Source organism: Aythya marila (assembly GCF_965140915.1).
Source record: "Aythya marila genome assembly, chromosome: 8".
NCBI classification, from domain to species: domain Eukaryota; kingdom Metazoa; phylum Chordata; class Aves; order Anseriformes; family Anatidae; genus Aythya; species Aythya marila.
This window is the reverse complement of record NC_139049.1, coordinates 6773921-6787189: the sequence shown is the minus strand read 5'-3', so window position 1 is coordinate 6787189 and position 13269 is coordinate 6773921. Positions and strand designations below refer to the sequence as shown.

Sequence of the window (13269 nt, the reverse complement as noted above, 5' to 3'; positions counted from 1 at the left end):
CCAACGGCAGCTAAACATTTCTGTAAAGCTGTTCAGATATCTAAATTTTTTTTTCCAAGTTCTACACCAATATGAACAGAATCCTCAAAAGAAAATATTTCCTTTTTTGCCAAGAAAAACATTCCCCTTTGTGACTACTGAACATTTCACAATTTATGTTTCAGATGTTTTGCTGCAGTGGAAGGCAGTAATAGAATGATTATAATGAGACAACGGGGGCCACTGGATACATCTCAAATTTTGGACATCAGCCCTTGTTTCTTAATGACATAGTAGCTTGACAAAATCAAATATACATTGAGATCTCCACATGATCCTATAGCAGGTGTGAAATTCCTGCAGCCAACCATTGTGTTTGTCCCTGTCTCCTAATCAATGTAAAGAGCAGTTCTTTCATGTTAGCAACAAGCATGGTATATTTAAATTACCTGAAAAAAAAAGACATTTAATAATTTTTTTTCTTCACGAATAAAAGTGCTACTTTGAAATTGAAAAAAAAAAAATCATGCAGTTACATTTTTACATTTCTGCTCTGTCTTACTATGTTTCTTTAAAGAATGTTGATTTCAAGTTTCCGTTACGATGTACTTCTCTCCCCTGACAGCTGTGCGAGCTGACCGAATGCGTGGCGGTAGAAACAAGTTTGGACCAATGTACAAGAGAGACAGGGCACTGAAGCAGCAGAAGAAAGCTCTTATCCGAGCAAATGGACTTAAACTGGAAGCCATGACTCAGGTGATCCAAGCAATGCCAACTGACCTGACAATATCCTCTGCGATCCAGAACATCCATTCTGCCTCCAAAGGCCTACCTCTGAACCACACTGCCTTGCCTCCTACAGACTATGACAGAAGTCCCTTTGTAACCTCTCCAATTAGTATGACAATGCCACCCCACGGCAGCTTGCAAGGTTACCAAACATATGGCCATTTTCCAAGCCGTGCTATCAAGTCTGAGTACCCTGACCCTTACACTAGCTCACCAGAGTCAATAATGGGATACTCATACATGGATAGTTACCAAACAAGCTCACCAGCAAGTATTCCACATCTGATATTGGAACTCCTCAAATGTGAGCCAGATGAGCCACAAGTCCAAGCTAAGATCATGGCATATCTGCAGCAGGAGCAAGCCAACAGAAGCAAACATGAGAAGCTCAACACATTTGGGCTTATGTGTAAAATGGCTGACCAAACCCTCTTCTCCATTGTCGAGTGGGCGAGGAGTAGCATCTTTTTTAGAGAACTTAAGGTAGGTAACAATCTTACATTATATTCAATTAAGAACAAAAGATAATTTTTACAATGTTGTACTTTGAGCAAGAGAGTATGGTTTGTCTTCTTTTCCCCCCCCAAGCATCTCTAATTTATTTGGCTTTAATTAGATTATTAAGAGGAGAAATTTGTACCTGTCTTCCACCTGAGCCTGTAATAAGCTGTATCAAAGAAATTCACATTTTAGTTCCTCTCTTCTGTATTTTACTACTTATCACAACTGTTATTAACCTCCATAGGGACTAGCACGAATTTTACTCCTTGTCATCCTTTCTCTCTGACTTGTATTCCGAGCTGTAATCATACCTGTTACACCATTCTACACTCATTTACAAACTTACCATCTCATTTAACACAGAATGGAACCCTATTTCTGCCATCTACGTGGACTCTATGTGTATGTCCATATTGGAATATTAACTTTCTCACTGGGATATTAGTGTGCGCGCGCGTAGTTAGCCATGAAGGCTAAGTCCTAAGCAGGGTACACACAGAACAGAAAGCAAGGAGGAAGAAAATTACCTTAAGGACTTCTTTTGGTTCTCGTCACTACTGGTACATCGGGGATTCCTGTAATCTACACTAGCTGCAATGACCTTTAGGCTCTTATTTTTATTGGTGCACTAGGAAGTGGGACTACCCAATAAATGCTTATGCACAGCTCTCTGGTGGCCAGAAATTCCCCCATATACATTCAAGATTATTCATTAAGGCAATTTTGTGATTTGTTGTGGTCAGCTCTGACACAGAAATATTAAGCCAAAAATTTGGAATCAGACAATAGAGATAAACTAGTTTTTAACCACTCTCTCAATGAAGAAGTTAGCTCTAGAATGAATAAAAGATCCACCTAAAAAAAAAATCATCACAAATGTAAATTACATCTGAATTTCCCTATTACATTGCCAGTCACTGAATATCCTCCTGCAACAGGGAGATGTTTTTTGACGCAACTATTTGCTGCCAAACTCTTAAAATTTGTGACCACCCATAACTTTTTAGTTACTCTTGTGTAACAAAGGTAAAATAATACAATATCCAAATACAAGAGTTACTGTAGAAGTTCACTGAGAAGTGAATCTATACTTATCGAGCACAGAGGGGATCTCATTAAAAATCTGCAGTCAGGATGCTTGCCACAACAGAATTTCCATCATAACCATAATGACGCAGAGATGAACTAAAGCCCATGATTGCAAGAAAAGCAAGCTGTGTATGTTGTATATACAATGCCAGCTTCTCTCAGACTTTTCCATACAAATAGTTGCAGGAACCATTATAAGCTCAGCATAAATAAAGAGAAACAAGGGACAAAGCTTCCTCAGAAGGGAAAGAGAAGTTGGATTAAAAAGGGGAGAAAGTTGTCACATCTTAGTTTGCTATTTGCTTTTCGTAATTTTTTAGTAAGCTAAGCTGCTCATTTTAAGTAATTTAACGATTAGAATTACAACACATTTCCAAGAGACTATGTCCTAAAAATCAGGGACCAGATCTTTCAACCCATACAGTACTTTAGTCTGGAGTAACCATTTTAAATATTACCGAGATTTGCAGAAGATACTATTCAGTGTAAGAATTTTTAAGTTAAGATCTGCCTTAAAAATCATAGGTATGATACAAGTGATAATATGAAAAGATACTTAAGCAACATTTACTTTTTATGATTCTATTGCTTAATCTGTAGGCAGATTTCATATGCATTCAACATGCTATGCTGGTAACAGTTCTAGAGATGGTCTTTACCTCCAAGCTCAGGCTGGTTGATATTCTTCAACCAATGCGTGCTTACTACTACAGACATAAAAGACACAGAAATGTTTTTCATGAAAGTTTTGATCAACTGCTCCTAACTCCGGTAGAACATGTATACTACCACATAAATACAGACTTCTAGAAATACGTAGGTTCTAGAAATTCACTACACACAAAAATGGCCAGTGAACTTTTTCCACATATTTATGGGAAGCATCAGTTTCATCATATATCCATACCCTTATATATATATATATATATATATATATATATATATATATACACACACGATTTTTAATTGGACGAGCTCTACTAAACTGCACAACATTCCAGAACAATGTCAACATATTTGGAAATCCATCATTTAGGGACCAGATAACACAACACTAGGAACCTTAAACTTCTCAACTTCAAAAACATGAGGTTCTCAAAACACATTTAGATTAGACTCTACATTGTTAACAGTACCAGGTAACACCATCTCTTAGCAGCAGAGAATCAGAATTAAACAAAGAATTTCCAAACCTTTCTTGAATATGGCCCTCTTCTGTTCATCCATGCTGTCAGCTCCTTCTGATCAATGTAGAAAAAGCAGCTATTTCAGATTGCTCTGGAGGACATGAATACCTGTGGAAATTAAAAAAAAAAATAAATAAACTAAGTAAATGACAGATTTTAAATGAAGAAGGAAGGGAAGAGGCAGTTGTGAGGAAGAAACAGCTAGATTTTCAAATCAGCTAACTTTGTTCCCTACCTACACATGGCTAAGAAGTATGTATTCGCTTGAGAAGACACTTTCCTGTTCTTACTTGTCTATACAAAGACTACATCTTCAGATGTCTTCCAGATAAGATAGGTGCATTAGCAGATCTGACACTACATTTTTAAATGACACAAATAATGAAAGAATAAAAAGGTATACAAAGGTAGGTCATATGAAATTTAGAATGATTTTGTAGTGGCAAATTATTTCCTTGCACAACTGGCTGCGAGTTACCGAACAGTACGTACACAATTCTCTTCTGTATCCTTTCACTTCATTCTGAAGAAAGAAATGTGTAAGACTAGCTTTAATTCATATAAAAGCGCAAACACTTTCCTTTCTCCTAGACACTTAGGCATTTGTAGCTAGCAGAGTTCAGGAGGTATAGAAAGGGAGGAGTACATGATGAAAAAATGCCGTCCCAGACTATCAGTGGTTTAAGCCATATTTAGCCTAGATATAACCTAAAAACAAACAAAAACAGTGAATTACAGTTTTAAAGCTTTTCTTTCCATTTTTCTGAAAAATGATTTTATTATTTTTTAATCTCAAGTGATACTAGATGTTTTAAAACAACTTTGTTTCATGAAGCTTTTATCAGCCTCTGTTTATCACGGTTTTCACACCTGTTGCTCTACAAATTGTCAACATGTCTTTTGGAATGTGTTAGGCATATAGCATGTACAAAGTCAAAATATTTATCAGCCAGAACTAGCTGCAAAGTACTTTTAAAAAAGTACATAATGTAATGCTTATACTTGCTAAAGAGCAGATCCTTCTATATTCATATTGGATATCAGAAATCACCAGAAGCATTAGTGAAGTAAACTAGTGAGAATGAGTACCAATGCCAGAACAAGATCCGAAGCAGACAGCTGCAATCTAGTAACTTTGACTTGAACACCTGCTAAAATCTCAAACATACATCTATCTTGTGAAATCAGGGTGCTCTGTCATTAGAAATCACATGAGAAATTCTCTTTTGACATCACATAATGCTTACTTACTCATCAAGAGAAATGTTTCTGTATAGATCTTTAGACACAGATGAAATAAGAATATAGAAGCAACATGCCAGTAAGATAGCGAAGAAGGCCTTTGTTGGCTATTTTCTGGAGTTGCTGAAAGCTCAGTAAATATAAAAGAAAGATATATCCATCTTATCCTTAGCTATGAAAACTCAGGAATGCCCTGGGGATGCTAGATTTGTGGCCAGCTGTCTTAGTCAGGTGAAAGGTCTTTGTACAAAGCTAAAAAGAAAATATTGCAAGAGTTTCTAGAGTCCAAAGGTTACCTGGCCCCAAGAAAGGATGCAGACAGTTCCAGTGAACTGGTCTTTCCTCATCAGCTCACATCAGGGAAAATTCAACAACTACTTCCAAAGTATTCCTCAACCCATAAAAGAAAGCTGTCTTTGCTTGGTGCAGAAGAAAACAGAACCTGCACTGGAGAACAGTCCTCAGAACATTTTCTTGTGGCAGAGGATCAGAAAATTCACTAAACATTGATAATTACAAAAAAAAGGGGCTTAAAGAATCTGCAACTCACCAAAAAGAAAAAATCTACCTTGACTTATTTGGCTATTTTAGTGAGGATGTCATAGGTCAAAGTACTAGGTGAGCACAAGCCCAATTAGTGAATGATTGCAGGAAGAGCCAGCATACTTCACATTAAAGAAGTTCATCCTAAAACTGTTCACTGAGTTTGCAAATTGATTTAGGCCATTCACTGATGTCAGACTATCAGTTCTGGGATAGACTCCTTGCAATAAGTACAAATTTGTCTGTGCTTGCATTAGCTGTAAACATGGCCTTCAAAGAAACAATGGTTTAACCACATATCTCAAAAGAATCCCATCTTGCAGGACTTCTAGTGTACTATGGAAGCAGATGTTTTGGCAGCTAAAAAGCAAACACATGCCTAGTTTTGTATTACATATCCCTTGTACGTACAACTACATTAGCAGAGTTTCAAATTGTTACTTAAAGCAGTACAAACTTAATGTGAATAGGGTCAGCAGAACTACTGGTGTCTCTCTCATAATATGCCTTTAGATAGCTACAGTAATTATAGTCAATACATCACGGTTAATTTCAAACTTCAGTCTTCTTGGAATGAAATGGCAAGAAATGCACAGAAAAAAAATAAAAATTTACAGGAGAGAAATTGAATTATTAAATCAAATGAATACAGATTAGGGGAAAAAATAGGTGTGTTTTTTTTTTTTTTTTTTTTTTTGAGAACAAGTATCAGTAGTGGAATACCTTAAAAGTTCTTCTTCAGGGTGATGAAAGGTTGATACATTATTTAGACTTAAGTAATCAAAGGCAATTTGATAACTTCAAGTGCTTTTGGACTTTGTAACACACATTTATCAGGACAGGAAGTGTAACTAACGTAGCTGATGAAATAAAACTGTAGTGTTCTTTTAGTCAGGGAAGCAGCCAGAAACTGAGGTTCAAGATTGCCCTTTGTGTCAGTAGTCAGACTAGTGAATATACTGTCATAAGTAGTTACTGATTTTTGGTCTGGTTTGAATGCGTTTGGATCTGAAAAAAAATATCACCATTTTCTTCAAACATTAAAAAAATGTCGGGGTAAATGGAAAAGTATTCCTCTCACACAGTTAATGTTCTTTGCATTAGAATAATTAATTTAACTAAATATTCTTGGATTGTGAAAGACAAGCATTCATAACAAGTACGTTTTGTCTGAAATGTGGAAAGTAGTTGTAAAACAATCGCTATGGAAAGATGCCTCAGCACAAAAGAACAGTGTTTAATGAAGCACGGGATTATACCTGCCACCCTACTGAACCTTGTAGGGGAACACTCTGTTAGAAGTTAACTTCATGATCATCTTCTTGATCTCTTCTGAACAAAGGATGTGACTAAATGCAGTATTTCAGCATACAGGCATGCCATTTTGTAGCCTTTCTAAACAGCTTGTTCACTGCTAAGCCTCTGGCACTTTTTCTAGGGGCAAGAAGAAAGACAACATTCTCCTATGTCCATTCATGTCAAAGCTATGTACTTTCCTGCTACCAGAGGTGACAACATGGTGGAGTTAGATTGAATTCAGCCACCCTGGATTTAGTCACTTTTCCATCTGATGTTCAGCATTGGGCTGAGACTATGCAGTCATGCTTCACGCAGGCGTTTTGTTTGTTTGTTTTAAGACCTACAATTGAGTGGATTTGCCATTACAAGTTACTTTTTTCCTTCAAAAGTGTAAGTTCCCAATTAGAAGCACAAGACAGCGGTGAGCTGCGCCAGTAGAAAGATTAACTGGGTACACTACCAAATGCATATCACATTTTTGTAGGGCAGTATGAAGACAATGCTGTTCAGAGCTCACACACTGTGGTTAGTTCAAGATAATACTAAATTCTAATAATGAAAGTTGTACTGATGTTACTATAGCCTATTGTATTCTCAGAACACTACTTTAAACTGTTATTTTCTGCTATGATGATTTGATATTTTTGCTAAATGCTAGAGAGAATGTTACACATTAAAAGCAAAGAAAAAATAACTCCTCTTGGAAAATAATGATGTATTTCAAATTTTGCTCCATACTGTCAGTTTTATTGGTAAAATGACAGACTTTCATTTGCAACGAACTCTTTACCATGTTTCTGCCACAAAAATAATGCTATTTGCATCACCACAACCCCCCTTGAAAATTAAGGCATTTCTTAGAACCAGGCAATAAGTCTTACTGTGGGAAGAACATGACTCTACTCTGTGGAAGTTGTTCATTCACATCCAATGATTTTGTATGATACATGTATCGCTCTGATACAGCGCATGTGTATATTACTCTTATAATATTTCTGAAGGTTTGCCTCTATACCAAGGCTGTTTAGATTTAAGAACATTCGTCTGCTAACCTGTAGACTTCAGGATCACCTGCAGAAAGGATGAAATCCCAGCCATAATGTTGTCACTTACAGACTTCCTATCAATCCTTCTAAAAGCCTATAATATAAAATCATGTTATTTTATAATTTCATGTGTAAAGATAAGCTGCTCCACATCAAGGGATGATCACCTTTATATATACAGTACTGTGGAGTCAATAGCTTTACATAATCCACTCAGCTCTAGGCCTGAAAAATACTGACAAAGTGATAACAAGAGTTGAAAGAAGGGTGATTTATGAAGAAAGATTAAGAGATTCAAGTTTCCACAACTTGATGAAACAACAAATACAGCCATATAACAACCATGTAGAAGCACAACACCTGAACAAAACGGACTTCAGCCAGTGAGGAGCTGCGCTTTACTGGTTGTAGCACTAACAAGATGGCTTCCGCCATATCCAGTCAGACTCATTACTGGAGAAAAGGCCTAAAGCTGAGAGCTATCAGGTTGTACTTTCAGGCTGAATGCACTCTACAACCTTATAGTCACAGAAGCATAATAAACCACTTAACTCTTTTCAATTTCTGATGTTAAAATTATTATGAAATTATTGCTTTACAGCTACATATTGAAGCAGTAAAAGTCAAGCCATAGACTGCACTAAGACTTCTTAGTCTGGTATTTCTCAGCTCCAGACTTCATCCAGTGTGCATTAACATGTAGATTTTCAGCTACCTAAAACAGAATAGACTGCTTCCTTCCAAGGAAGTATGTCATTTTATGGTACCCAAAAACATGGCCATAGAGTTTTTGTTTGGTTGGTTTTGGTCATGTATCAAGCTATTGCAGTTTGCTCAATTTCACAGCCTCAAGTTACAAGTATTTGAATCCATACCAGACTGCTTTTAAAAGGAAGTAAAGATTAATTTCATGCTCTGCAAATAAAATGTAGTTGCTTATTTTCTTCACTACAAGCAAAGATAGAAAAAAATCAGCCTCAAAAAGGGTGGGTTTTGGTACAGGAGGAAAGCATATTTCAACAATTAATTTAAATCTGAGAGCAATTCAGGAGATAGCCAACTGAATAATAAACCTTTGGCTTGAACATCATTACAGACAATCCAAAGGTAATGACTATGCCCAAAATCTGGTACTCTATTAAACGTGTACAGTACAAAAATTTTATTTAAGTGAGATACAAAGCACCTATCTATTTCTGCGCTCCCACTTTTCCCCACACTTGGATGGAAAGATCAGTTAAAAGAAAACTGAAACATAATATCGTTATCTTTAGAACAGCTTTTAGCAGTCTTCTGTTTGTTTTTTCTTCTAATAAGAATCTTACAAATTACCACATTTCCAACCATTTCAGCACACTAACAGAAAGCAGCTTTATTCAGACTAATTCACAACACACGGCATTTACACTCTATCTTACCCCATCAAAAAATTGACATGAAGCATTTGCATTTTTGCCCAGCGGTGCCAGTGCCATTTTAATACACTAAGCCTGGTACCTACCACATACTTCAAACTGCTGGCTCTCTCCTCCAGGTCTTCAGCTTGGATGAGGGCAGGGGGAAGGCACCATTCTCCACACATTGAAGGCAGCAGGCACTGCCCCTCACAGCCGCTGAGCATGAGCCTGCTGCCCCACGTGCCAACCAGCACAGGCCTCAGAGGGCTGCAAGGTCAAGGGATGAGCCAAAACAAGGAAGCAACTGAAGGAGCAATTAAGGAAAAAACCCCATAAGACAGCCTAAAGGAGAACATGGCCTCGGCTGGAGCTTAAATGGTGCCACAGATTGGGGCCAGGTGGGGCCGTTAGGGCCTGAGGGCCCTCTTGCACCAGGCCGGGGAGCCTGCCCCACCTGCTGGGCATCAGCACCTAACGCCAGGTGCATAAACCTAAAAATACTGTGAGATTAAGGGTCAAAACTCAGCCTCTTCCATACAGCTGTTTTCTCTGCTCTGAGACTCTGTGCCATGTTCCTTTTTTTTTTTTTTCTCTGAAATGGTTTTTATTTGCTGTTTTGAATTAAGGACTGAAAGTTGTAGCTACTGCCATTACTATAAACATGTTTGTGGAGCAACTACAGCAAATAAAAGGGCAGATTTAAGAGGGGGTTGAGGAAAACTTGGAGAGATAAAGCATGGTTCCAGTAGGAAGATGAAGCTATAATTTCATATGAACACCCTCGATGTCTTTTTTCCATTTCTGTAGATGGTAGATGTTCAGTTCCAGGTGGTTAGGTAAACACCAGGGCAGTCCAGGTAGATAAATATTCAGTATTGTCCTTTGGAAACACCACAGTCATTAAAGCAACCATTACAGACACAAAAATAAATAAATAAATAAACTCAGATACAAAATAATCATATTGCCATGAAAAAAGAAAGAAATTTCATTTAATCTAATTCTGGAATTGTCTGTCATACACATCACTTAGAGATGGAAAGAAACTAAAATCTGTTTTCAGAAATTCAGAAATAGAAAAATGCTTTTTTATATCTAAATACAGCTCTTCATTTGTTGAAAGAAAAGTTACTTTGATATTTGTTGCTAAATAAAATCTTGGATCAAGTAATTTTAATTTAAAAAATTAGTTAAGGCAACAATAAACACAGGAAATATACATGAATAAAGTGTTCTAAAAGTCAGGCAACTCTTTTAAGACTATAAATATAACCTAAGCAAGGCCACTATAATTAGCAAAGGGTGAACAAAAGAAGACATCCAGAAATAGATGGGGAGGGGGGAGGTTGGGAGGGTGAAATGTCTTGGTTAACCTTATTCAAGTGTTCTTTCCACAGCATAGGAAATGGTTCCAGCTAGCTCATGAGTTCTGTTCGTATTAACTGATTTTTAAAAGGACATTTCCATGTTGTCTGTATGCCAAGGAAATTCTTTTACTGGCATGTTTGCTGAATACAGGAAACATCATCCTGACTAAGTGACACTGGATGTGACGAAGAATTGTGTCTTTATTCTGGTGTAATAGTCAGCACCCTCTGTTTGTCTCATCTGGATACCTTTCAGTATTTATTGGGGAATACTTACTGCAGTCTTGCAGTTTGTCCTGAGCAATGAGCAACGTCAGTGACTGGTGGTGCTGAGTCATAATCCCTTGCCACTCTAGAAGTAAGTTGTTGCAGTGCCTTACAGGAGGTAGTGCCTGGGCTGTCCAGTCAGCCCCGAATCCATTTCATACATCTTAAAAGTGTGGGGAGAGGTGAGTAACAGAGTGCTGGGAACCACATTCCTCTCCGCACGGTGCCCAGAATTCCCTGTGCACCTACAATCACTCTCTCTCCTAAACAGAGCTAAGAAGTCAGTCCTGCATATAGTGATTTTCAGCATAAGTCAAGTTGTGTGTATGGGTCCTGTATTGCTTATCGGAAGAAAACTTTACTGCAGATGATGAGAAATTTTTCCAAAGAAGGAGTGCAAGTTAAGATACTGAATAGCGTATTTCCAGTTTCACTTACAGCAACTGCAAGTTTCCTGTTTTCTTCTGTAGAGCTGCCTGGGTCAAGTGTTTAAGTTTCATTTGCTACGTGCTATTTCTAAATCCTCTTTTTCTTATTTATTGTCTCTTCTTTTCCTTTCTCTTTCTTGGGAATTATATTAGTATCACAGTCACTATGCTGGCAGCAGTAACTGCAGTTATTTGTGGCCATGGGCTGCACTGACCCATGGTGAGATCTTCACCAACACTTGGTGTGCTTCAGTGACACTCCCTAGAACTCCTTGTGCATACTTTTAGGAAACTGATCTTTTTTGAGATGAGAGTTCAGAGTAGATAGTTCAGAAAGGCCTGCAGTCTCTGATCCATCTTGCTTTATAGCTCAATAAAAATCACCCCAAAAAAGGCCACAACAGTAGCTAATCCAAACTGTCCTTCAGGTAGCAGTGAAATAATCCAGGGAAAGTAACAAGAGACAATTGCCCAAAGTCTCCAGTTCTGCTCCCACTTGTCTTTGTAGATTTAGGGCATAACAACCATGACATTTAAGAGAATTGCAGGAGATGGTAGGGATGCAGTAGAAAGGCTGCTGGGAGGCATGAAACTAAATTAGGTGGTGGTACAAATTGCCTAGTGTGCAAGTGGAAGCCAAGACTAATGTCGTAGCTGATGCCCATGTCACCCTGGTCTAAAATAGTTTCAGTTTCTTTTGTTACCACTCCACAATCCCTGATGTTCTTTCTGCCTATGCATGGACAGAAAAGGAGGAGACAGAAAGACTCTCAAACAAATACTATTGCAGTATTGTTTTGATTGGTACATATGTACTGATATTACACTTATGAAAAGCAAGATCAGGCAGTTTTCTGCCTGAGACCTAGAATTTCCCAACAGTGTTTTGCATATTGGCCACATTGTTAAGATTCTACACAGACTTCCTAGTCTTTGAAAAATCCAAAATTGCTATAAGGAATAGCATCAAAAAAACTATTTTTCTGATGCAGGACTTGGACTGTTTATAACAAATGGTAAGTAACAACTGCAACAATAACAACAACAATAACTTTAAGTAGATATATGGATGTGGCAATTATTTTACTTTGTTGAGACCTGCCGTTCTTAAGACACATAGGTTCTCACTCTGCAGGTATGGTCAAGGACAAAACTCCCTTCAGACTAAGAATGAATTTTCAGTGAGAGCATTTGCATCAGGAAGTGTTAGAACTCAAAATGAGTGTTTATATGGCTAGCTCATATGAGGACATTGAAAAGCATTTATTTTTCATTTGCATCCCTCTCCTTTAAGGCACAGTCTTCTCTTCACCAGCGGGAGTTCCACATGTTTTGCCTTTGATTCCCCTGCATGCTAGCCACTCTAATTAATATAAATTTTGGTGGAGTTTCTCTCTTCCTCTTTTTCTGGAAAAGAGAATCCTTTTCAGCACCTTTTTTCTGCACTGGCTGATGTACTTACAGATCAGATGTGAGAGCATTATCAAACTGGCACTTACCACCTATCAGGAGTATATCTTCATTTCTTCTCTGTCCCTGCCAAAGCTGAACTTTCCTCCAAACCGAATAACAATTGTTGACATAACCATGAAAAACATGGCATTGATCATTCTAACAAAGCCACCTCAATTTTGGAAAAAAAAAAAAAATGCTTAGGTCTTTGTATTTTGCTTTATTTTAACAGTAATAGCTTTAGCTAGCTAACACAGTCTTTCTCTATAAGTTGCTATCATAGTACCTTGGTGGAATAAATGTGAATTAGAAAAGATCAGTTCTTTCTTCAAGACCAACAGTCCCTAGAGCTGCATTGTGTGACCCATACTAAACCTCAGCCTGCTCTGCCTGAAGTAACCATGCTTTGGATTTCAGGGTACTTTGTATAGGGACACAGACTACCTATTGTGCAAGACTGGCAGAATCTGGTACTTTGTTTGCCCTGCTGCTTGTTTTATTATAAACAAACATTTGACATTTTGATCTCAGACTTGCATATCTGCATATACTGAGGGATGCAATGAACAGGAGCCACTTTTCTCCTTCTTCGTAAGAACTATCCCATGTGGGTTTCTGTGCTAACATAACCCTCCTTCCAATATTTCAAAAGATATAGAACTTCCCAGCATGATGATAAAGTT

The 13269-nt window shown here is 37.6% G+C and overlaps 1 protein-coding gene across 6 annotated transcripts in view; it reads left to right on the top strand.

The window, feature by feature from the left end:
- Positions 1 to 13269, top strand: part of NR5A2 (nuclear receptor subfamily 5 group A member 2) — an 89476-nt gene that overhangs the window by 14252 nt on the left and 61955 nt on the right. For all 6 annotated transcript variants that reach the window (XM_082765936.1, XM_082765939.1, XM_082765938.1 and 3 more), the window contains one exon: positions 605 to 1251. In XM_082765936.1, coding sequence (XP_082622062.1) covers positions 605 to 1251 — 647 coding nt within the window. The remainder of the gene's footprint in view (positions 1 to 604; positions 1252 to 13269) is intronic.